Genomic DNA, 24584 nt, shown 5'->3' on the forward strand with positions numbered 1-24584 from the left:
GCTGCTCTGCACACTCAGAGGAGCACAGAGAGGCAATGGCGGGGGGGAACCCAAATAATATCCTGTGCCAGTTACTCCCAGGAGCCATCAGCCTAACAAAGGTCTGTCTCCACAAGCTCAGAGGAGCAGAGGGGCACAAAGGCAGGTGGAAACTTGCGTTAGGGACTCAGCAGAAGGGGCACCCTACCCAGGACCCTCCCAGAGCCATCTCAGGAGAGCCTCAGCCCCAGGGTCCAGGCGTAAAACACTTCAAGGGGAGTCAAAGCCCAAGCACCCTTGGGACCTAGGGGGGTCCCTGCCAGGAGCATGGGAAATGCTGTGGCGTGCAGGAGAAGAGCATTTCAAGATTGCAGAGGGCTTATTGCAGGATGCTCAGGGCAGGAACCAAATGTGGGGAAGGGCAGGGATGGCGATAGCCCGTGGAGAACAGATGTGGGAAAAATGAGAGATAATGGGATAAAAGGGGCCAGCAGCATATAAATGGCGTGCTGGTCAGGATGCTTGTCTTCTGTGCCCTCTGCCAAACAGGGCAGCCTGTCCTGCCTCCTTACTGAACTCCACTTCTAGTTGCTTTCCTGGGGGAGGGACTCTATTTGGAGTGCATGTGTGCATGGGGTCACGGGGCCCACGTGTCAGTGGTGCAGCACCTGGAGCCGCGCGGGTGTGCGTGTGAGTGTGCAAGCACAAGCGGAGATCCAGCCGGGCAAGTGGGCAGGGAGGGGATGTGGCTGGGGCGCCAGGGGGTGCGGGTCTCAAGGGGTGATGCCACCGGAGGGGCTGGTTGTTGAGGGGGGACCGGGGCGGCCTTGGGCAGCTGTGTGCCGGCGCCTGCGTGTAGGTTGGTGCGTGCAAGGGGGGCTGTGCCAGCAGCTGGAGTAGTGCTGCTGCCGCAGGGGGCTCCCAGCCGCTGGTGCCAGCAACCGGGGCAAGCAGGACCAGGGGGCATAAAGGGGAAATTCAGATCACAATTTCTGGTACGACTGGTGATTCGGGACCTAGGAACAACCTGGCAAGGAGGCCTGGATGCAGAAGGGGTTAAGCTGCCTGTGAGCAGGAGCTGGAAGCAGAGGCAGAGGCGCTACCAAGGGAGGGAGGTTTCCCTTGCTGGCGAGGTGAGAGATGCACAGCTTTGTCTCCTAGCACACTCAGGCTTTTTAGCTTGGAGAAAAAGCGGCTGAGGGGTGACTTTGCGCTCTGCAACTTCCAGAGGAGGGCGGAAGCGCAGAGGGAGGTGCCCGCCTCTGCTCCCTGTAGCTGATGGCGAGACGCACGGTGATGGCACAGGGCTGCGCTAGGGCAGGCTGAGACCAGGCGTCAGGAAAAATTTCTTTCCCATGAGGGCGGTCAGACACTGGAACAGGCTTCCTAGGGAAGTGGTTGCTGCCCCGTGCATGTCAGCATTCAACAGGAATTTGGACGGTGCCCTCAGTAACTGCTTTAACTTTTGTCTAGCCCTGAAAGGGGTCAGGCATCTGGACTCAATGCTCTTTGAAGCTCCCATCAAATTTAACTGTTCTAATTCTAACATATATATTTGCATGTATGTGTGCGTACGTATATATGTATATTAATTTCCCAGTAATGGACCTTCATGCCAGCCATCCAGAGAGAACAGGATGAGACCGTTGGTGCTGTTTGTGTTTCTACGGGTACTTAATGCATCTGTTCGCATCTCCCCGAGCAGGCAGCCACCAGCAGACGCGCTGTAGATGTGTTTTGTGTGTGCCTTTGGGGAATACGTTCTCAGTCTCACTGCTGCTTTTACCTGGGGCAAAGAGCTGCGGCACCTTCACCTCTACCAGGATCCAGGATTTGTCTTCTTCGAGACATTGCAGAGACCGAGAAAACCTGAGACTTGCCCGGAGACGTGGTGCGTAGTCAGAAAGAGCCTCTCCAAACCAGCGCAGGGGCGGCAGGCGGTGCGAGGCGGCGTGGCGGAGACCCGCGGGGTGCAGAGGGCGGGACAGCCGCCCCGGGGGGCCGGCAGCAGCGCCGAGCGGGGCCCGGCAGCGGGGCCCAGAGGGGCGGGAGGGGGCGTGGCGGAGCCGGGGCCGCCGGGACCCCCGCTGCGGCCTCCTGCGCGGGGCGGGCCGGGGGGCGGTGCCCTCTGCCCCCGCTCCCCCCCCCCGGCTCCGCCTTTCCGGACAGAGGCCGCACCTGTCCCGCCGTCGGCGGCGGTTCCGCGCCCGGCTCCCGGTAGCAGGTAACGAGGTCCGCTCCCGGCGGCACCGCCCGCGCTGGGGCTCCGCCGCCGTCGGGGCAGCTCGGGGTGCGCCCACGGGGCGGCTCCTCGGGGCGCTCCCGGCGGACCCCCCGCGGTGCCGGGCCGCACGGCAGGGGGGCGCGGGTGTCCCCCGCCGGCAGCCTGGCGGGGGGCTCGGGGGGAGGCGAGGGCGGAGCGGCGCCGCAGGGGCTTCTCCCGGTGCGGGCGGCACCCGGGGCCGCGGCGCCGTGCGGCTCGCCCGGCCCGGCCCGGCCCTGCCGCCCCCCGAGGGACGCGCCCCCGAGGGCCCCGCAGGCGGCGCCGCCGCCGGGGTGCTCGGCAGGGGCGGGCGGCTGGGGAGGGGGGGCCGTCGCAGTCGGCACCGCGGCAGGTTTCGCTCGGCGTTGGCCGCTTGGCGGAGGGCGTGCGGGAGGGTCTTCGTGTTGACGAGCTCGTCTGGCCTCGGCGGTGTCCGATGCAAAGCGCCAGCCCGGAGCTGCCGCCGGGGCCGCGAGAGCCGTCGCGGTGGGTCTGCCGGCAGTGGTCAGCCCGGCGCAAGGCGGCAGAGATTGCCCCGTTCTGAACCGAGTCCAGCAGAAAAAAGCAGCTCTGGGGTTTGGTCTAGTGTCCTGCTCTTCTCTCTTAACGACAACAAAAAAAATGCATGCCTAACTACATGGCAGCTTGCTCCGTTATGTCAGTCCGAATGAGATGCTAACGACCTTGAACGTTGAGTGGCTGTCTGCGTGTGACTTGCTCAGTTGTTTCTGGCCTGATCTCACTCTCACACTAAATGCTGTGAGCTAATTTTCCTTTGCATGGGAAGAAGCTGTAGATGCTCCCCCCTTCTCAAAGAAGACTTTCAGTTGCAGGATTCAGTCCGTGATACTGGCTTTTTAACCGCAATGGGAAAACATTATGAGAGTAATTTTACCTACGGTTGAGGGAGCTGAAGTCAAAGTGGCTTTAAAATGCAAGTGGTGGGTAAACTGGTCTCCAGAGAGGTTCGTCATGGCCAAGGGCACCGGTGTTGCTGTGCAGAGGCAGGGTCTCTGTGGGTCTGATGACATGCAGAAATCAGAACGCTGCAGAGGACGGTAGGTAGGATCAGACAGCCTGTATGTGTTTGTCTGGTAGGTGCTACAGATTTTGATCGGACTTGCTCCATTTGTACGGGCTTACGGTCGCTATCTAAGCACTGAATCGCACCTGCCACATTCCACCTGAGAAACCTGTTCTGGATGTACATGCTGATCTCTACCTTCTGTATTTTTGATAGCACTCTGTGTGCTTTGTCTGTGGCTCTCTTGTTGAAGATGAGTGTAACTAAAGCAGTGGGCAACTATCTTAAGTTTCTCCTTCCTGGCAGATTTGGGTTCCAGACTTATCTCTGTGTGAAATATCTATCAGACTAATGGTCTAAAGGGGCTGTAAGACCAGAAATATTAGGAAGTGTGTTAGCTATAAGGGTCCCCTCCTGGAGGAGCAGTCCTACTGACGCAGAAAAATCTGCAGAACTGGAGATGAAGCGTAGTCATGTGAGACATGAAGCCCTCAGTGAACCATTTTCTCCATTTTTCCTTTGTTGCAGTTCCCACTCCCATATGGGGTTTTCTGTAACAAGGCAAAGAATGAAATGTTGAGAAGGTTATCATACAACCTGGTAAAAATCAAAGCTGGGAAAAAAAATCTAGAAGCCTGCAAAGCGGAACTTTTCTCTCTGTGTACATTCTACCTGACATCAGCTAGAGAGGCACTTCACTCTTGGTCCATTTATCTGTTTCTGAATTGCCCGTGATGAGTAAGCTCAGGGGCTGAATTGGGTGGGAAGACCAAAAAAAAAGAGGCACTGGGACCATCTGCAAGGACGCAGCACAACTGAAAGGGAGGTGCTGGCCCCGTTGTACAAAGGGGATGGTAGAGATGGCAGTGTGGAGAAGGCTTCTTCTCAGATTGACTAGAGGGGTAGGAGTGCTCTGGAAGAAAAGGAGCCTTGAAAGAAGCCCGTGAAGACTTCCAGGAAGTAGTAAGTGAAGCTCTTTTCCACCAAAGCCTCTCAGTTGCGTTCTATGCCAACTATGGCTGCTGTGGGGAAGAGCAGCTGGGCAGCAGAACTGCCAGCGTTCAGTTGCAGCTGGGCTTGCAGTTAGGTGTGGAGCTTACCATAGAGACTCCTTCGCTTCTCTAATGTAGCCATTGGTAGCAGGCATATGGCACATGGTTCCAAGCGTAGTGCTATCTAATTTATATAACCATCCCTAGGTGCTTTCACCCATCTAAGTTTTAGTAAATTACCCCCTAAGCAAGCTGCTAGCAAGTAGAGCGGTGTGTTTAGTGCCGCTTAGCCATCTGGGCTGTAATGCTTCCAAAGAGCCTGACACTGTTAAAGCTGAAGAGGATTCTTAGGCTGCTTGTGAAATGAATGGCTCTGTGTGCAGCGTCACATTCCCAAGTCAGTGTTCTTCAAGTGCGCGTATTTTAACTTTCTTTAATCTTCCTTTCATATAATTTACCAAAAGGTTGTGCAGAAGTTGTTTCCCAACATGTAGTCCTCAAGCTTGATAAAACCCCAAGCACGAGTAAAGATCACCTCCGTATGTGGAGGAACCTGTTACATTGCCTGTCCTGAGCTTGTGTATGATCAGGTTAGTTTTCTTCTGCGTGAGCAACCGCAGGAAGTTACTGGGAATACTCCAGAGTGCTGAATTTCAGAGGCATGTTTCTTGGTTCAAGGTCTGCACCAGAACATGGAGATCAGTGCCAGTATGTGGAGTTCTGCACAGAATTGGTTTTTTTTTTTGGTTTGTTTTTTTTCTCCATGCCATGCAAATTGCAGGTGCTGCATTTAGAAGAGTGTTGCCAGCAACTCAAGGGAGGTGATCCTCCCCAGCTGCTCGGCCCTGCTGAGGCCACACGCGGAGCACTGTGCCCAGTTCTGGGCTCCCCAGCACCAGAGGGACATAGAAGTACCGGAGTGAATTTGGATGAGGGCTACTAAGGTGATGAGAGGACTGGAGCACCTGTCGCACAAGGACAGGCTGAGAGAACTGGGCCTTTTTAGCCTGGAAAAGAGGAGACCAAGGGGAGACCTCATCAATATATATATAAATATCTGAGGGGAGGGTGTTGAGAGGATGGAGCCAGTTTCTTTTCAGTTGTGCCCAGCAACAGGACGAGAGGCAATGGGCACAAACTGAAACAGAGGAAGTTCCAGCTGAATATGAGCAAAGTTTCTTTACTGTGAGGGTGACAGAGCACTGGAACAGGTTGCCCAGAGAGGTTGTGGAGTCTCCTTCCCTGGAGACATTCAAAACCTGCCTGGGTGCCATCCTGTGCAATGTGCTCTAGGTGAGCCTACTGGGCAGGAGGGTTGGACTCGATGACCTCCAACGTCCCTTCCAACCTGAGCAATTCTGTGATTGTGTGAAGTTAAAGGCGAACACTTCCTTATATGCTGGTAGTTCTTGTTTAGAGAAATATAACCGAAGGGATGGAAGTCTTCACACACTTCCACACAAGTCTAGTTCTGGAAGTGAAAGTTACTCAGGAAGAGACGCATTGATTTTTCTCCTTTTTCCCCCTTGCTCAAAAACATTTATAATTTTCTTTGGTTTGTGTGTAGTAGACCATGATACTATTCTTACTATTCCCCTTCTTCTGTTCTGAATCTGTGCACAAGGCAGGAATGTAAGGTCTTTGCTAATGTTGTTATTCGGTGCCTAAACTCTTTGCATACTGTGCCCAGAACCTTGTATTTTGAAACTGACTCGGACTTGAATCCTCTTAGGTCTGCAGAAAGTTCTTAAACCAAAGCAGTATGAAGGTGTAATGGTACCGTCCAAACTATTGCAAATGACTGCTGAAAGAAAGCCAAGAGCTGGCGCTGCCCTGCAGATCGGCTGAGCTGCACAGCAGCCAGCAGCTGGTGCTCAGTAACAACTTCTGGGCACCAGTGGTAAGTGTGGCCAAGCTAATGAGAGGGACTGTCCTAACGAGTATCTGGGAGCACACAGTCAGCTTGCTGTTTGTGCCTGTTCCCAGGCAAACTGCAAGAAGTGCTCATGCCTCCTCAGGTCTGGCCAAGTGTTGCTTGGATTTTGCTTAAAGATTTCAGACGGCAGTGGTTCCCCCGGGCCTCTTGGGCAGTGGCTACTCTAGGTAACGCTGTGGAGGGCATGGCTCATTTGGACCTTCAGATTCGTCTTCCAGCTTGTCAATGGCTGCTGCGTCCCTTCCTCTGTCGTTCTGCTGCAACAAGTCCCTGCCGTGGTGTGGGGCATGGAGCCACCTTGCGCAGGTCCTCAGCAGGGCCGAGTCTGTGCCTCTGTCCGTGTACGGTGTGTCTGCGGGCTGGGTGGTGTCACGCCATTCCTCTCCCCCACGGTCACCTCGTCCCCAGGCAGCGCAGTTCCACTGGACGCCTCTGTTGCACGGCAGCTTCCCCTGTGAAGAGCACCTGAAAGGTGAATCTGGGGCCCTGAGAAGCTCTGTCCCAAGTGACAGACACCTGTGAAGATGCTGTGGTCTGCGTGAGCCAGAGTGAGTCTGTGGAAAACCTGATCCTTGCTGACCAGCACTGTGGAAAACAGAAAGATCATAGGATTTCCAGGGGTATTTGGAATATCCAGGTAGAGGCAACATGAGTGGTGTGTCTTCAGATAACCCTGATGTTCCTGGAAATCCTTTTCTGCGTGCAGCATTTTCATCAGGCAGGGTTCACCTGCATGAAGGCCTGAAGGAGAAACTCTTATCTTTCCTGGATTGCCAAAGTGCTTGGTATTTCTGTGGTGAAGGCTTTTGACTTCAAGCAGGTGGACAGGTTTTTTTGTTGTTGTTGCTGTGGGTTTTTTTTGGTTGGTTGGTTGTTTTTTTCCTGGCAGCACCTGCTTTTAGGTGAAAACCTGGGTTTTCATTAGGATTAAAAGGCAGTAGTGTTGTTTTTTTTTTGGTTGTTGTTTTTTTGGTTGTTCTCCAGAATCAAAAAGGCAAGTGGTAATTCTCCCTGATACTAAAAAACAAAAACAAACAAACAAAAAACAGTGCTGAATATTGATGATTTTTTTCCATTTTAAACAAGAAGGAAAACAGGAAATAATGCTGTGACTTGGAAGCACTTTTTGGGGGCAGTGGCTGGGGGCACATCGTGTTTCTGACACAGACTGCACCTCCTGAAATGTTTCATGGCTTCATTACCATGTTGCCTTGTTTTCCTCAGTTCAAAGTGGAAGATATGGTATGTTGTGGGAGGAGGGGTCCAGTCGAGGAGTATGGCTTTACTAGCTGCAGACTAGAAGTGACAAGTCCCTTAGGCTGCTGCAACATGTTGTGTTCAGCTGGTGAGGGCCTGACCCACAGGGTCAGAGGCTGGTCCTGGCTCTGCGGGTGGGCTGATGGTGGACATGGCGGTGTCTCATTCCGTGAGGTGTGATGTACCAGTCATGCAAAGAGTACTTTTGTTCTGTTAAGACAAAAACCTGAAGCCCAAGATACATTGATGGCTATATGAAGAACTAAGTTGGATTGGTGCTCTTTTCTAAGGTGGTTAGTGACAACACCTGACGAGCCAGAACTTGCTCGCTTGCCCACTGAAAGCATTGCAATCGGAAATGGTGACTACTGGAACAAATGAAGAAGGCTTGTTCGCACTGGAGCAGGAATTTGGTGATGCTGGACTTGCCTGGTGCTGCTTAGCAAACAAGACCATATGTTTCTGGAACAGCACAGGTTCTCTTTTTGGCTGCCTATGGCGGTAGATGAACCACAGGCTGTACAAGAGACTGTGCAGGATGTGCTGGTGTGCTGCAGGACCAGCCCGGGGGGATGTGGTCCACACTTCTGCACTAGCAGAGGAAGGGTCCTGTGATGCAGCAGACCTATTCTTCTTGCAATGTTTATTCTTCTGCCTATTATCTCCCTAAGTAGGGAAGCAGTGAGGTTGGGGTTGTCCTTGTTCAGAGCCCACATCAGCACCGCCTGCCAGCTTTTAGAGGAAGGTTGACCACTAGGGCAATTCATGTAGTCACTGTTGTCTGCCTTCCCCCACAACCCAACACAAACACCCAATACCAGTTGTTTTTAAAGTCTTTTAGAAACAGCTTGGTAAAAGGGTGTGTGTACACACCTTGGAGGACATTTTGCTAACAAAAGCTGTAAGTCGCCTGGACTGAGTTAGTTCCCTTTCTTGGTAGCAGAAAAGCAACTGTCACCTGCTCCTCAGCGCTAGGCCGTGGGCTTGCTAACCCACCGGCTGGTGCTGTAGGGCTCCTTCCCCTTTTAACCAAGTCAAAGCTTTTCATTTTCTGTGTCCCAGCTGAGCCTCCCTGACGTGGGGAAGCTGGGCAGAAATGCTCAGAACAGTCGTACAGTCAGGGGGACGTCAGCTCGGCTGTGAAGTCCTTGTTAAGAGAGCAGGCTGTTCTGTGGTACCAAAGCGATTATAATGAGGGCCCCAGGGTGATCGGAAAAGCAGCTGACATAAGGGTGTGGAGGATAATCTAAATCCCATTAGAGACATCTGGCAATATCTAACAGTGTCATGGGGGTGTTTTCCTCATGAGTAGAATCAGCACTGCAGCATGGGTGAGGGGACTGACGGAAAAGGATGTTTGTGGCTGCCTGCCCTTTGAGCACAGAGGGGAATTCCTTGGGATGAGCCCCAGGCAGGCCCGTGCCCCGCAGGAGACACCACAATGCATTCGGGCTCTTTGGGCTGTCCTGTGAGCTGGGCAAGCCTGCGTGGATGCAGCTTGTTTCTGCAAAACCAGGGAAGAGTTACAGATGTGCTCAGGGAAATCTTCTCCTCATACTGAATTGACTTATAAGACAGGATGACCACGGTGATTCTTTTCTTTCTCCTCTCTCCTTTCCCCTCCTTTCTGCTTTTTTTTTTTTTCCTTCTCCAAAGGCTATGTTATTTAACTATGTGATTGTGGAAAACTTGTTAGCAACAGCTCAATCACACTCAAATAATGAAAGCAGCATGGCTTGCCCCAGCCTGTGTGCTCCTGTTTATTTTTCCTCAAATCTTCACCTGCCTCACTGCAGAGGTGGAAGAAGGGAGCTGTGATGGGGCTGTAACAGTACTTGATTTCTGTAAAAGTCGTGACCGTTGGAGGATGAAGGAGGCCTGCCCTGTCAGTGTCTGCTGTGTTTGCATGGGAGCGAGCCTGCGGAGAATCCCAGGAGACGTGGGAGCTGGGAGGTAGCGGGTGAGTGCTGGCTGCTGGGCTGCGGCTGCGGGCGTGTGCTTCTCCTCTGTGCTCATGTGCCATCTAGCTGCTCCTGCCTCATGGCACAGCTCGAATCCTCGGTGTGTGCGTCTCTGCAGCGCTGCGGTGTCGGTGCTGTGCGTAACATGTCTCCGAAGAAGAGGAACGCCCTTATCGGCAGGTGCTATGCAGACGGAAATGTTCTGGGGAGGGGGCTCTGGTAACATCCTCCTGGCTGGGGCTTTCTCATGTGCTGGTGGGAGTGCAGGTTGCCATTGCAGGTTTAATCATGGTCCTTTGGACGAGCTATCTCCTCTGACCGTATCTCAGAGAACATCTTTAGAAGCTACTACGTGGAATGTCTGTAAAATACTGTTTTGTCCCAGTGGCTTGTCAGGACTGGCTGACCTTCAAAAGCTTTGCTGCAGAGACAGCCAGTCCTCCCAAAAGTGTCTTCTGATGCAGTTCAGGCTCACAATGTCTACATTTGTCAGGAATTAGCTTAGTTTTCTACTGTCTGCCTGGAAAGCAAGGAATGGGCCTGCCCTCTGGTGGCACGTGCAGGAGAACAAGGGTTTAAGAATTGAGGACAGAGACCACCAGTTTCACTGATGCCTCTCTACCCCATAGGGGACCCACTCCATGACCCTGGCAGGTCACAGAGATACGAGTTTGGCTGTGTGAGAACCTGCCTGTTCTCCTGAACCTGCATCGGACCGGTTCCGCACCTGCTTACGCTGTCAGGAGCGGAGAGCCATCCCTTGGCGGAGGGATCCCAGACTGTCCCGTAGGAGCCCAGCCTTTCTCCAGGGTCAGGGGTGTTCGTTGCCTGGGGATGGCCTCAAGGAGCGCCTGAGCCGAGCCCTTCTTTCACTGTCCTTTTGATCTCTGAAAGCGGGTGGAAAAACTGGGGCTTTCTGACATTTTCTGACAGCGGAGAGGCTGAGTGTAATCTAGAGGATTTCTGTGCTGTTCTCCAAACCAAGATCAGCCACGCTGCACAAGAAAACCCTCTGCTGCTGCAGTTTCTGCTTCTCAGAGCTTGTGATGGCAGCACATGGCAGGTGACTGGTCTCTGGGGAATAGCAGGCCTTATGAGTTTGGGTAGCCTGTGCAGGGACCAGCCCCACTTTGTCTCCAAACTGTGCTGTCTGAGGATCAGTCGCCAGCTACATTGGAGGTAAAATTCTCCTGCACAAGCCTTTTCAGCAGGAATAGCTGCAGTCTGGATACCAGCAGGACTGTGGACTTGTTTATATTGCTCTGTCTGTGCCATGAGAAGGCAAAAGCAGAAGACATGATGAAGTGCACAGCCGTGTCATGTTTTTTCACAGCTCATTCTCTAGTGGCTTTCACTGCTGTAGAGCATTGTATCCCCATAGCACTGCATGCAAGGCAGAGACACCTCTGCTCCTTATCCAGGGGAACTGCTGAAGTTCAACATCTTTAGGATTACTTTGAAGACCAAGAGATCGGATCAGGAAGTTAGCCATCCGTCAAAGGATATGAAAAGAGAGAAGATGCTGAGGCCTAAGCAGCTTCAGTGAATGGAGGTAATACCAGCAGTCCTGCAGCTTCTGTGAGACTCAACAGCCCCATAAAGGAAAATTGGGAAGAGGACCAGAGGTTATTTTAGGAACTTTGAGCTGCTCCTCAGGGACAACAGACAGAGCTTTTTTAAAGATCTAACCTAGTGCTCAGGTTTTGATCATGCACAAAAAGAGAGATTTGATTTGAATGAAAAGCAGACAGGACCAACACAAAGCACTGTATTTATGCTTTGGGTCATGGCAGTGACTGACACTGAATCTTACTTGCCTGTATTTTCAACATCCCAGCTGGTGTGGAGGTTGCTGCTAGTATTTGGGTCCATGGCATGCTAGGGTGGCCAGAGGCAAGGTTTCAGTGTCTTCCGTGGTCATACAGTTCAGCTCAGCATGGCAAGGCTTCCTGTGAGGGCTGCACAGTATTAGCTGGAGCTTAGGTGCCTAAACTACGTACTTCCATGATTATGTCTGCTTGCAAGCATTGTTGCAGAGTGACTGGGAGGCTGGACTGAGGTTGGGAGGTGGAAAAAGCCTTAAATGCCCTTTACTCCCTTGCTAAATACACATGTGAGGCAGGAGTACTGTAAGAACTGCAAAATCATCGAACAGCTTGGGTTGGAAGGGTCCTTAAAGATCATCTAGTTCCAACCCCCTTGCAACATTGAGAACCGTCAGCAGGGCTGGCAGCTTGAGTGGCAAAGCAAATGTTGGTCATATGCTTTTCAGGTAGAAAAGTACATTTTGCAAAGAAAATAATGCAATTGTTCCACTCCATATGCTATAAATACACATATTGTCACAGTAGTGTGTGTCATAGCTGCTCTTTCTCGTTAGTCAAAACAAACCAGGCCCCAAACTTTAGGACATTCAGAACAAACAAAAAACTTGAATTCCTCTTTATTTGCCTTACAAGGATGCATCTGGGACCATGCATCAAGGGTGTTTTTTATTGCCACTGTGAAGGTCAACTCCATTCTTTTTGTAGTAGAAATTTAAATCAAATCTGAAACTTCAGCCGTCATTGTAACTCTGGGGTGGATGCTGGGAACATCAGTATAAGGGTGGCTAGGCTTTAATGAGTTGGCAGTGCCGATGTGAGGATGAAGTGTTGCAGAAGGGTCTTCTGGGTGCCCCTACATGTTGTCTGCAGCTGGGTGTCCTTTTCTGTCCTGCAAAATCCAGCAAGTCACTAATGGCCACAGGAGGTTTTGGAAGCTTTGTGGGGAAGTACAGGTGCAAGGGAGCCGTTAAAAGGAGAAGAAAATAATTTTGCCCAGCTGGCCTGACCACCTCTGATGATGCCTGTGGGAGAATGCAGGAGACTGGTTATCCTTCCCATTGCATCCCAGCTCTTGGAGCTCAGCACAGGCGGCTGGAGTCAAACCTGCCCGTGATCTCCTGCCTGCTTCTCTGCAGGCTGCCTGTTGTTCTGGCTGCTTTTGGGTGGCCTGTCTGACAGTGGTGGCAAAATCGAAAAGCTGTATAAGGAAAGCCACCATGACAAATATTCCAAAGAGAACCAGAGGTCACTTGACCTAGTTAAATGTTCTGTCTGATTACTCTAAGGAAGTCTGGGTTTCGGCCTGGTGCTGTCTCAGCAATGTGTGCCATTGCAGTGTGCCGGTGGGGGAAAGTTGCAGTAGAAGAGCTCGGGCTGCGTTCCCACAAGCCATTACACTCTTCCTAACCTTGCAGGGCTTCCTGCTGTGTGCACGATGGTATGCTTGCTGAAGGTTTGCTACATCAGCAGTGAGCAAGTAAATCAAAAGCAGCGTGTCTGAGATGGCCCAGAAGAACACTGAAGTGTAATAGCTCTTTGTCAGTGTATGTTATTGTGCTGGGGTTTGGGAACTGGGGAAGGAAAGGGTGCGCTATACACTGTTTTGATTGTATTGTTGTCTTCCTTGAGATTGCATGATGCTGACTAGCGTCACTCAGAAGAAAGTGATGAGTTCTCAGTAGTCATCACTGAGAACGATGCTTCTAGAAGAGCTGTGATTCAGGTCAGTGGTGGTAAGGCTGGACCACATCTAGAGATGTTTTATGACAGGTTATTCCAACTGTTTCTGTCTGTGCAGGTCTTTGCTATCAGTGGGCAGTGGAGGTTTGCTGATCCTGAGTGTCACTCCTGCCTTCTCTATGTCCCCTGGATGCTAGTCTGCTTGCTCTCCTGCAGCTTTTGGTGTGTTCTCCTTGCAGTGTTCTTCTGCTGCATAGGAAGGAGTATGGCACGGAGGGTTGAGGTGTTTTGCTGAGGGAATCCTTGTTTCCTGGAGAGATGCAGTAATTCCTTGGGGAGATCGCTTAACTTTGCAGAGCTCTTGCACATCAGAGTGCTGTGGGGTGGAAAGGAGCATTTTCTGGTGAGGAACGTGTTGCTGTATCATCCGGGCTGTGCCGCCTGTCTGCAGATGTATGTAATGTCGTGGGGAAAAATGTAAATCACACACAGCAGAGACTTAGTTTCAATAGCTGCTCTGGCAGATGAATTGGGTGGCTCTGGTGATTTCAGGGTTCAGCTGGGTGAGGAGAATGCCTAGGGGGTGCCACCAGGGTGCCAAAACTGCTGAAGAGAAGGGGGGAAGGAGTTGGAGCTGGGTGGAGCCTGGTGACAGGACAAGGGGTGGTGGGCGCACACTGGGGGACACGAGGCCCTGTCTGGGCAGAAGGAGAAGCTGCTTTGTGGCGAGGGTGACCAAGCTGTGGCACAGGTTGCCTGAGGAGCCTGTGGAGTCTCCCTGCTCGGTGATCTTCACTGAGCAGCTGGATGTGGCCCCAGGAAGCAGTTTTGGCTACTTTTGCTCATTAGAAAACTTCAGTTTGATGGATTTATACTTCCATTCAATGATGTGGGAAAAATTGAAGTATTCTCTTTGAGAGCGTGTAACACACATGTGCGCACACACGCACAAACACATGTATATAATATTTTTCTGCCAGTCAAATCTGGGCTGGGTGGCTGAACACTCCCACTCAGTGCCTTCTGTGGGATTGCACTGTAGGAACTCGTTTCTTCACGGCTTCCTCTCCCCATAGGGTGGGCTGCTGCAAACTTTGCTTTCCTCACTGGGTTGGATGGAGACCCGGTGACATTGCTTGTATTTGCAACATGGGCAGAATATATGAACATCCGTTACCACTGCAGTGGCAAAAAGGGAGGCTGTGGGGAAGGAAGCCCCAACAGCAGCCAGGTGTCTGGTGGGGAAGGGACGTTCTTGCTGCGGTGGTGAGGTGCATGTTGCGCAGCCAGTGCAGGCTGACAGATGGACGTGTTTCCTGGCGTGCCACCTTGTGCCTACACACTCTGAGGTTCGCCAAGGCCTTGATCTCCAGGTCGACGTTCTTTCTGAAGAGCCAGAACCATTCAGGTTTCCTCTGAGACACCAAGCGGTAGCTGTTTGGATGGGTCAGTTGGTCGTGCAGATACCTGGCAAGTCTTGTTTTCCTCTGACAGAGTTTAAGGATCTTCCGGTATTACGATCCTGGTCCACTCAAGCAGCTTCGTGATGTGTTCGAGGGCTTGATCCAAAATAGTTCCAAAATGGCAGGTGCAAGTGGGAAAAAGACTCAGGCGAGAGCTTTTCTGGGGCTGCTTTGGAGCAAAGAGGAGGTGGCAGTCACACATGCTTGGTTTGTACATGCAAAGGGCTGGATAACCCTCTCCCACACAACACACGTGCAAGTGCCTGCGTGCCCAGGGGACACCCTGAGAAAGAAAACAAACCCTACTGCACTGAGTTTTGCACTGTTATAAGGAAATACCTGCCAAAGCCTCCTCTTTTAAGATGCCTATCTCAAAAAGTCTGTTTTACAGGAAGAAGTGATTTATTTTTTTCTTCTTTTATATTCCATCTAGGGTTTCTGAGCATTTATATTCATTCTTCAAGCTTTTTGTCCTTGTCATGTGGACTCGGACTTCCTCCAGAAATCCTTTTTTTGTGAAGGGCAGCACAGGTGTGGAAAGGAAAGTCTGTTCTTTCTGCAAAGAAGATAAAGGGCGGGGATAGAGGATGGAGTAGCCACACTGTGACACACGTGTAATAGTGTCTAGGGCTGTCTACAGACAGAGAAGGCGAAAGATTTTGACCGAAAGAGTGATGTTAAGGATAGATGATGAATGATCAGGCCTTGGATTGAAATGTCCGATTTATGTCCTCCTGGCTGCAGAACTGCTATCCTTGTACATATGCTATGATTATTCCCCGGTCACCCATCTGGAAAGAGGCCAGATTTCCTATCCAACGATCTATTTCTTCCTTCAGAAAGTACTGTTTGATTGCAAGGATGCTCATTTTCAGCTCAAAGATGCTGTTCAGAGGCAGGTGTGGCTGGGCTCAGTTTTTGATTGTGCTGCGTAAAAAAGAGCAGCCAAAAAAATGCTCATGAAAGAAATGAAGGGTTGAATTTTATGACCCTCTTTTCTGTCCATTGCTATGTGGTTGGGTAGTGAAAAGGGCCAGAACGGCTTCCAGGGAAGGAAAAGAGAAATCAACAAACGTTGGTCCCGTCCTTTCATCATTGTTAGGAAGAGTGTTGTGAGTGGGGAAGGTGAAGAGGAATAGAGATCCAGTTTGTGTTCAGACAAAATGTCTCATGCCTCATTTCTGTCAGCTTCCAAGCATCTCTTTTATATCTTGTTATTCTGATATTAACTTACTAATGTTTCTCTTGCAGCAGAGCTTCTGCCATGGATCAGCAGCTGCTGTCATCTCAGCATAACCAAGAATGTCCCTGTTGTGCTGAGTTTACTGTCTGAGCAGAAGACCTAAGAGAGAAGCTGGGGGCTTACAAATCTTGCAGATTGAGTGGAAGACAGTGTGGAAGGTGATTCTGTTTCTTTGTCAATATTTGAAATAGAAAAGGTTGATATTCTTTATGACTTTTTGTAGATGCAAACAAATTTTCTGATTCATTTTGCATTTGATTCACCTGCAGCCCACAGTTCTTTCCAGCATTTGAACAAGTAATGAGAATGGTGGCTACAGGCTTTCTGTAACTTGGAAGGTACGACATTAAAGTTACTAATGAGCTGGCTTTATAGAGGAGAGGTGGACTGGCAGATTAAGTTTGGGGTCTGGAAGCTGACCTGGCCTTCACATCTTCAAAAGATACAACTTTTTTTTTTTTAACATTTTTAGGTGCAATTAAAGTCATAATGAATTAAATAGATCTGAGCCAGATGATTCCAGTGCCACAGTTCTTCATTTCAGTAGGACTAAAACAATCACAGAATGCTTTGGGTTGAAAGGGACCTTAAAGATCATCTAGTTCCAATCCCCCTGCTGTGAGCAAGGACTCCTTCCACTGGACACCTTCCACTAGACCAGTTTGCTCAAAGTCCCGTCCAACCTGGCCTTAAACACTTCCAGGGACAGGGCATCCATGACTTCTCTGGGCAACCTGTTCGAATATGTCACCACCCTTGTGGTAAAGAATTTATTTCTAACATCTAATCTAAATCTACGTTCTTTGAGTTTAAAACCATTGCCATTGTCACTACACTACCAGCTAAAGAGTCCCTCCCCGTCTTTCCCCCTTTAGGTACTGGAAGGCTGCTGTAAGGTTTCCCCAGAGCCTTCTATTCTCTAGGCTGAGCAACCCCAGCTCTTTCAACCTGTCTTTGTAGGAGAGGTGTTCCAGCCATCTGAAGATCAGAGGATGAGAGAAGCTCTCTGGATGATCAGAGATAATCCTTGTGGCCCTCCTATGGACATGCTCTAACAGGTTTATGTCCTTTTGCTGGGGGCCCCAGAGCTGAGCATAGGGCTCCAGGTGGGGTCTCCTGAGAGAAGAGCAGAAGGGGAGAATCACCTTCCTCACTCTGCTGGCCATGCTGCTTTTGATGCAGCCCAGGATGTGGTTGGCTTCATGGGCTGCAAGATCCACTTGTCACCAAGTCTGTATTCATGTTTGGGATTGTCCCAACCCAGGCTCAGGACCTTGCACTTGACCTTGGTGAACCTCACGTTGTTTGCACGGGCCCACCTTTAGAGCTCGTCAAGGTCCCTCTGGATGGTATCCCTTCTGTACAGCATGTCAGCTACATTGCACAGCTTGATGTCATCTCCAAACTCGCTGAGGTTGCGCTCAGTTTCACTGTCCATGTCATCAACAAAGATGTTAAATAGTACTGATCTCAATGTGGACACCTGGGGACATAATTTCTTACTGGTTTCCACCTGGACATCTAGCTGTTGACCGCAGCTCTTTGAGTGTGACCATCCAGCCAGTTTCTTATCCCCCGAGTTGTCCATGCATCAAATCTGCCACTCTCCAATTTGGAGATCCTGAGGAACAGTGTCAAATGCTTTGCAACAGTCCAGATATATGATCTCAATTGCTCTTTCCCTATCCATCAGTGCAGTAACCCCATCATAGAAGGCCTCCAAATTAGGTAGGCACAATGTGCCTTTAGTGAAGCCACACTGGCTGTCACCAGTCGCCTCTGTTCTCTGTCTGCCTTAGCAGAGTTTCCAGGAGGATCTGCTCTGTGATCTCGCCAGGCACGGCGGTGAGACTGACTAGCCTGTAGTTTCCCAGGTCCTCCTTTTTAAAAAATGGGAGCTATGTTTCCCCTCTTTCAGTCAGCGGGAACTTCACCAGACTACCGTGACTTCTCAAATGTGATGGATAGTGGCTTAGCAACTTCGTCTGCCAGTTTCCTCTGGACCTGTGGATGCATATCATCAGGTCCCATGGACTTGTGCACCTTTAGGTTCCTTAGATGGTCTCAGATCTGATTTTCTCCTACAGTCAGCATTATGTCATTCTGCAGGTACCTAGCTTTGGATTCTGCAAATTGGGTGGTGTGGCTTGCCGGTGAAGACTGAGGCAAAGAAGTTGAGTTCTCCTTGTTGATTGTAGCCAGGTCTCCTGTACCACTCATTGTGGGGTGCACAGTTTCTTTTATCTATCTGTATTGTCCTGTGTACTTGAAGAAACCTTTGGGTTATTTTTCACATCTTTGGCCAAATTCAGCTCCGTCTGTGCCTTGTTGTTCCTGGTACACTTCAGTGTTCTCAGGCCCTCTCTCTATAATCTTTCCAGGATTTGTATCTCCTGCCTGTGCACTTTGTTTTGAGTTTGGCTAAGACGTTCTGACTTAGCTAAACTGGTCTACTGTCTTCCCTGTCTGACTTCTTGCATGTCAGGATTGAGAGCTCTTGTGCCCTAAGAAAAATGTCTTTAAATATCTCCCAGCTCTCATTCTCCCTTTCATCTCTTAGGGCAGTTTCCCAAGAGATCTCATGAACTAGTCCCCTAAACAGCCTGAAGTTTGCCTTTCTGAGGTTTAGGGTGTCGACTCTACTTTTTGCCTATCCTGTATCCCTCAAGATTGAGAGTTCTGCCAGGACATGGTCACTACATGTAGGCCAGGCTACCTGCAGTCTTGAGCTGTCCCATAAATTCTCCTGCATTGGTGAATGACAGGTCCGGCAACATCTCTCCTCTTGTTGGTCGTCCTACCATCTGTACTCGGAGGTTGTCCTCAGCACACTCCAGTTGTCTCCTTGAGTGCTTGCAGTTTGGTGTGCCGCTTTTCCAGCAGATGTCAGGTTGGTTGAAGTCCCCGAGCAGGGTCAGGGCCTGTGAGCGTGACGTTTCCTGTTGCTGAAGAAAGAACTCATCAGCATCCTCTCCTTGATTGGGTGGCCTGTAGTAGACATAAACCACAAAATTTCCTTTGTTGGCTTAGTCTCTGTTTTTCATCCATACGCTCTCAATCTGTGCGTTGCTGTTCTCTGTGCAGTCAGCCCCGTTTTTTGCAGAGGGTATCTCCCATACCTTTCCTTCCTTGCCTGTCCCTTCTGAATAGTTTATAGCCGTTGCTTGCTGCACCGCAATCATTTGATTCATGCCACCAAGTTTCTGTGACAGCAATCAAATTGCAGTTTTCCAGCTGGGCAGTGGCTATCAGCTCTTCTTGTTTGTTACCCCACGCTGTGTGCATTTGTGTATAGAGGCACTTCATTCGGGTCTTTGACTGCCTAACCTTTTTCACAGAACCTGTTTTGGAGGGTTGGGAGGCACTCCTCACTACCCTGGTAGATGCACTTTTTCACTCCGTTGCTTGTGTCATGCCCCATCCCACAGGTTTGACAGTAGGGGGTACAAGCACAAGGAGCAGGTTGGGTGAGTGACCATTTTCATATTGCTTAACTAGAACTTTTAATTAGAAGATCCAGAATGAGCCATTCACTTCACTGATTATTTCTGGAACCACATATGTTCACAGAGTTCCAGCATTAGTAGACATCAGTACTCTAGATCAGTTTTACCAGAGACAGGTTTAAGTTTATGAACTTCATTTAGAGAAGTTCATTTATGAGATCGTTCATGAGCTATGTGCAGAAGCTTGCACTGGCCACTCAGTTTTCTGCTTCCTTACTGCTCTACGTTTAATTTCTGTGGTTACATTAATCCCAGTAAACCCCTTACAGTGAGGGGATATACTAGTTATCTGCCTTCCCAAGGCAGTCAAGGGTCGATTCTTGAAGGACAAGAAAATCATCAGGAGGTGTCAGCATGGATACACATTGGGGAAGTCACGCTTGATTAATATGATAAGCTTCTATGATGAAATGACCAACCTGATGGATGAGGGGAGAGCAGTGGGCATTATCTACCTGCACTCTTTAAGGCTTTTGACACTGCCCCCCATAAGAACCTCGTAGAGAAGCTGCTGATGTACAGGTGGGGTGGGCAGACAGTGAGGTGAATCAAAAACTGGCTGAATGGCTGGGCTCAGAGTGTGGTGATAAGTGGTGTAAGATCGGGTTGGAAGCCAGTAGCTAGCGCTGTATGCCAGGGGTCGATACTGGGTCCAGTCCTGTTTTAGTGTCGTCATTAATGATCTAGATGACGGGGCAGAGCGTACCCTCAGCGAGTTTGCAGATGACAAAACCGGGAGGAGTGGCTGATAGGCCAGAGGGTTGTGCTGCCATTCAGAGGGACCTGGACAGGCTGGAGAAATGTGCTGTTGGGTTAGGAGCCTCCCGGAGTTCAACAAGGGGAAGTGCCAAGTCCTGCCCCGGAGAGGAACAACCCCAGGCGCCAGGACATGCTGGGGGCCACCCAGCTGGAAAGCAGCCTGGCAGAAAATGATTAGGGGGCCTGGTGGACGTCAGGTTGAACATGAGCCAGCAATGAGCCTTCGCTGTAAAGAAGGCCACTTGTACTCTTGGCTACATTAGGGAAAGAAAGTATTGCCAAGCAGGTTGAGGAAGGAGATCCTTCCCCTCTCTCCAGCACTCGTGAGGCCGCACCTAGAGCACTGTGTCCAGTTCTGTGCTCCCCAGGGCAAGAGATGCATGGAACTGCTGGAGAATATCCAGCAAAGGGTCATGAAAACAATAAAGGAAATTGAGCATCTGTCTTACGAGGAAAGGCTGAGAGAGCTGAAACTGTTCAGGCTGGAGAACAGAGTGTCTGAGAGGGAATCTTCTCGATATGTATAAATACCTGAATGGAGGGTGCAAAGAGGATGGAGTCAGAATCTTTTTCAGTGGTGCCCAGTGCCAGGACAAGAGGCAGTGGGCACAAACTGAAACACAGGAGGGTCCCACTGAACATCAGGAAGCACTTTTCAACTGAGCAGTAGTAGCACAGGATGCCCGGAGGGGTTTTAGGGTCTCCCTTTTTGGAGATATTTAAAACCGTCTGGCTGTGGTCCTGGGCAGGACCACATTAATTGGAGATCCCAGGCATTTCTTATAGTCATACGAAAGCTCAGTTTTCTGAGAGAACAAATAGCAGGATCCAGAAACCTTGAGAAAGGACTGCTTAGACTACTAGGTTGTTCTCTGCCATGAGAATTTAGTGCAGTATAACCACCACTCTGGACAAAACAAAAGCACAGGCACGGGAAACTGGATGGCAGGTACAATCATTGCAAGTATTACAGGTATTAACATCCTCTGTTGAAGGATATGGTTTTTCCACGGTGCTGATAGATCTCTTTATTACACAGGAGTTGTGAACTGGTGTTGTTAAGTCTGAACAGTGTCTAGATTTCTCAATCTTGTATGATTTTTTTTTCCTGTGATTTCTGTCACTTTCAGGTAAATGGAAGATTTGGAGACTAACTTAATCCAGACACGTAAAGCATGTAGAATAGAGCAAATGGTAGCGAAATGGCTTCATCGCTCCCGGGATGGTGCATCAAGGTAAACATTGTATTTGTTGATCAGCTTTGATCAGAGACAGCACAAGCTTGTTTCCAGTGAACATGGGAAGTCACAGGTTGCGGTTCTCACTCATTGTTTCAGTTCCTTCAAAATATGCCTACTGCATTCCCTAGAAATAAGCACTGTTTTCAAGTATCTGCCTCATTTTCCAGTGGGCCAAATGTTCCTTCTTTCACCCATTCCTATTTTGTGAACCACACCTGCAGAAACACAATACCGTTCAACGTGAAATGTGCTTCTCTTGAAGATGGGATTTTAACTCTTGTGTCTTGCCATTGGCCCAGGTCTTAAAGACAAGGCAGTGTTGCATTTGCAAGAGATCCTGGCCTGTATCTGCTTTGCTTTTCTAAGGTCTGTGAATCAAAATTAAACTGGATGGAATCCTGGCAGGAGCTGAGAGCTGCAAATTCTCTCACCACATTGCTGGGTAAAGGTGTTGCTTGGACCCATGGAGGTCAGGGCTTGCTGCGGGGCTCACCTGGAGTTCTCCTTCCATGCAAGCACCAGACTGAGGTGGCTGAAAGAGTTGTGGCTGCAACTGCCTGGTACCGCTGGCCTGTGATCTTCACATTTCCCTGGAGCCCAGGGGAGTGCTGCTGGCCTGCCCACCATGGGGACACCCACGGGTACCCAAAAGAGTTCTGACCTCTCTGTATACTTGTGCAGCCCATTGAAATCAGGGGGGCTGTGGAATCTAAGCCCCTTTGATAACATTTTTTCTGACTATATCTTAATATACCAGTTTGACTATATCTTACTATATATATCTGACTATATATATATATACACACACTATATATACACTATATACACAGATATATACACTATATATATCTGACTATATCTTAATAACTAGTTTCTTGTCTCACAGTGGCAGAGTGCCTGTGACAAATGTCAGCAGGGATGGCAGTGCCCAGCCTGCCAGCCATGTCAAGCTCACTGTCACAGTGTACAAAGACTTGGTCCTCCATCACTATGGCTTTGAGATCTGCCCAAACCTTCCTCTTACAATTGCATCTGTCACTGCAGGTAAGCACCATTTTCTTGTCCCTACAACCATATGTGTGAGAAGCCTGAGCTGTCCCAGCTGGCCTTTGTGATAAACTCCTGCCAGATGCCTATGGTTAGCACATAAACCCTGATCTCTGAGGAGAGAAAGCCTGTGTGCCTGTGACATGCAGAGTGCTTAAACATCTGTCTGATTTCTCACAACACAGAGGAAATCTGAAACAGTGCCAGCTTCACCACGAATTGTTTGGTTGCACTCAGACACAGCTGATCTTGAGGGACACAAAGAGCTGCTTGAAAGCAAAGTTCGTTTTGGAGTTGAATCTGAAATGCCAAGGAAGAATTTTATCTAATCTTACAGTTCTTACTCTGCAGTGAGATCCTGTTGCCGAAAATGCTGTCTGGGCTTAACACCCTGTAACCGGGAGAGGATCACTGCTAGATACAGGCAGTCTAGATGGAGTTCTGCTTAGGTTAAGCAAATCAACTCTTCCCCATAAGAAGGGACATAACTCTGCTTCTAAGGTGTTTTTTTTTTTTTCTTCTAATAGATACACAAAAATCTTGCTTTGTACCCCTATCGGTAACAGTCTGACAGCCAGAGGAAAAACTGCCCAAGCTGGACAGGTAGATGGTGTGGGAAAGGTAGCAGAAGAGTGGTCTCGGCTCTGACTCCAGCAAGCTATGTAGGCTGTGACATCCCCCCATATGAAACCTGTGACTAAATTAGCTGGGAGTATTGAGGGGTAAAAAGTGTAGAGGGAGTGTTTTCTGTTAGGCTCTTCTTTCTTCCTAATCTGAAAGCATCAGTGTTTTATTAAAATAGGCACAGAGAAACTTGTCCTTTTAAGTCTTGGCCATGGCTAAAAGCCCTATGCTTACTTCCAGCCCTTTGTCTTTGTGTTCTGTGTTTTTCTGTGTGCCAGGGTGCCCAGGGGACAGGTGCTGCGTGCTAGTGTGCTGTGTGCGCAAACCTGTCTGGTGGAGAAATTAAATACCTTGACCGGTAGTCTCATGGTAATGGAGCCAGGGGCTGCCTGCACACTCCTGCTCTTCAGACCAGAAGTTTACCTGCCCTGTAGCCCCTTGGGTCCTGCAGCTGTTAGTCTTTAGGAAACCTCTTTGTGGGTCCTTCCAGCAACCAGTGTGGTGGAAAAGACCTCCTCCATGCTCTCCTGGGTGGCCAAGGGGCATCATCGTGCCAGGAGCGTAGCCTTTCTCTCCCAGGGAGAGGTGTAGCAGGAAGTCTGGTGATCCCTCTCAGTCATCCTGTGGCCTCCCAAGATCCCATGAACATCCCCACTATGCCCAAGGCACACAGTGCCTGTGAGTGCTGTGTAATGCGCTGTGACGATGGACAAGGCATGGACAAGGCGTGCACAAGAGGGTTGCTCAGTGGTTTGGAGGTCCAGAGGGAAGCCCAGGCTAGGTGGTGTGAATACGGGCTGCGTGTACCAGCTGGCACCAGGGCCCCAAATCTCTTGGCCCCTTCTTATATTGCCATACGGAGGGAGTTGCTGAGGCAAGCAGATGGTGGGTGGGAAGAGGAGAGCTCAGCGTGCATCCCCTGGGCAGGAGGTCTGCCAGTGCATGACTGACGGTGTGCCAATTGTCCACAGGGAGCACTGCTGACGGGAAGCTGCTGCCAGGTGACCAGCTCCTCCGGATAAACTCCACCATGGTAGAGGACATGTCCATTGAACGGGTGGCTGACATGATCAGGTACGGTCCTGCTCACCCTGTCTGGGCAAGGGTATGAGGGTGAAGAGTGGAGGTGTGGGAACCCACTTTCACCAGGGGTTGCGGTGGCGCGAGCAGCTGCTGACCCTGGCTGATTGCATCCGTCTCTGTTACAGGGAGGCTGGTGACGAGCTCTTCCTAACCGTCCTGCGCAGCACGTCGGTAAATGGCTTCTCGAGCACTCTCAGCACTCCCCATCCTGGGCAGCCCTGGGAAGGTGGGGCAGATGGGCTGGCGTGCAGGATGCATGGGCTTGACTGAAGCCGTGAGGGAGCTGCAAGGAACCGCTGCCTTTGCGCACACCTGTGCCTTTTGAAGAGCTTCTAGGGATAACCAGTGGTAAAGCCTCACAGCTCTCCTGGACAGGGGGCAAGAGCCCCCACAGAACCTGCCCCATGTGAGGGGCTCAGTGAGTGATTTGGAGCTGGAGGCAGCCTGCGAAGGGCTCAGGAGGTGCCTGGCCATGGTTCTGCATCAGCGCCCTGTGAGCCAGGAGGGCCTGGCCATGAGGAGGCCTCCCCCCAGGCATCTCGCCCTGCATGCCGTGTCTCATGCCAGCCTGCCGGGAGCAGTGTGGGTGCTTCCCCATGTGCCACAGCTGTCCTGGCCCCGGGGGGGGTCAGGAAGCCTTCTACACCCCAGGACTTGTAAGGCAAATGCTGAGGCTGTGGACACCCCCCTCGCCACCCTC

At 50.4% G+C, this 24584-nt stretch overlaps 1 protein-coding gene across 5 annotated transcripts in view; it reads left to right on the top strand.

Annotated features, from left to right (window-relative positions):
• Positions 1–24584, top strand: part of FRMPD1 (FERM and PDZ domain containing 1) — a 60257-nt gene that overhangs the window by 9902 nt on the left and 25771 nt on the right. For 2 of the 5 annotated variants that reach the window (XM_066987896.1, XM_066987898.1), the window contains exons 1-6: positions 2072–2203; positions 15633–15782; positions 21020–21124; positions 22017–22174; positions 23773–23875; positions 24010–24055. In XM_066987896.1, coding sequence (XP_066843997.1) covers positions 21024–21124; positions 22017–22174; positions 23773–23875; positions 24010–24055 — 408 coding nt within the window. In that variant the 5' untranslated portion in view covers positions 2072–2203; positions 15633–15782; positions 21020–21023. Of the gene's footprint in view, positions 1–1580; positions 1871–2071; positions 2204–15632; positions 15783–15893; positions 15963–21019; positions 21125–22016; positions 22175–23772; positions 23876–24009; positions 24056–24584 lie in introns of those variants that run through there. The other 3 variants (XM_066987897.1, XM_013202058.3, XM_013202059.3) reach the window with 3 other exon arrangements.

Source organism: Anser cygnoides, chromosome Z, assembly GCF_040182565.1.
Source record: "Anser cygnoides isolate HZ-2024a breed goose chromosome Z, Taihu_goose_T2T_genome, whole genome shotgun sequence".
NCBI lineage: Eukaryota > Metazoa > Chordata > Aves > Anseriformes > Anatidae > Anser > Anser cygnoides.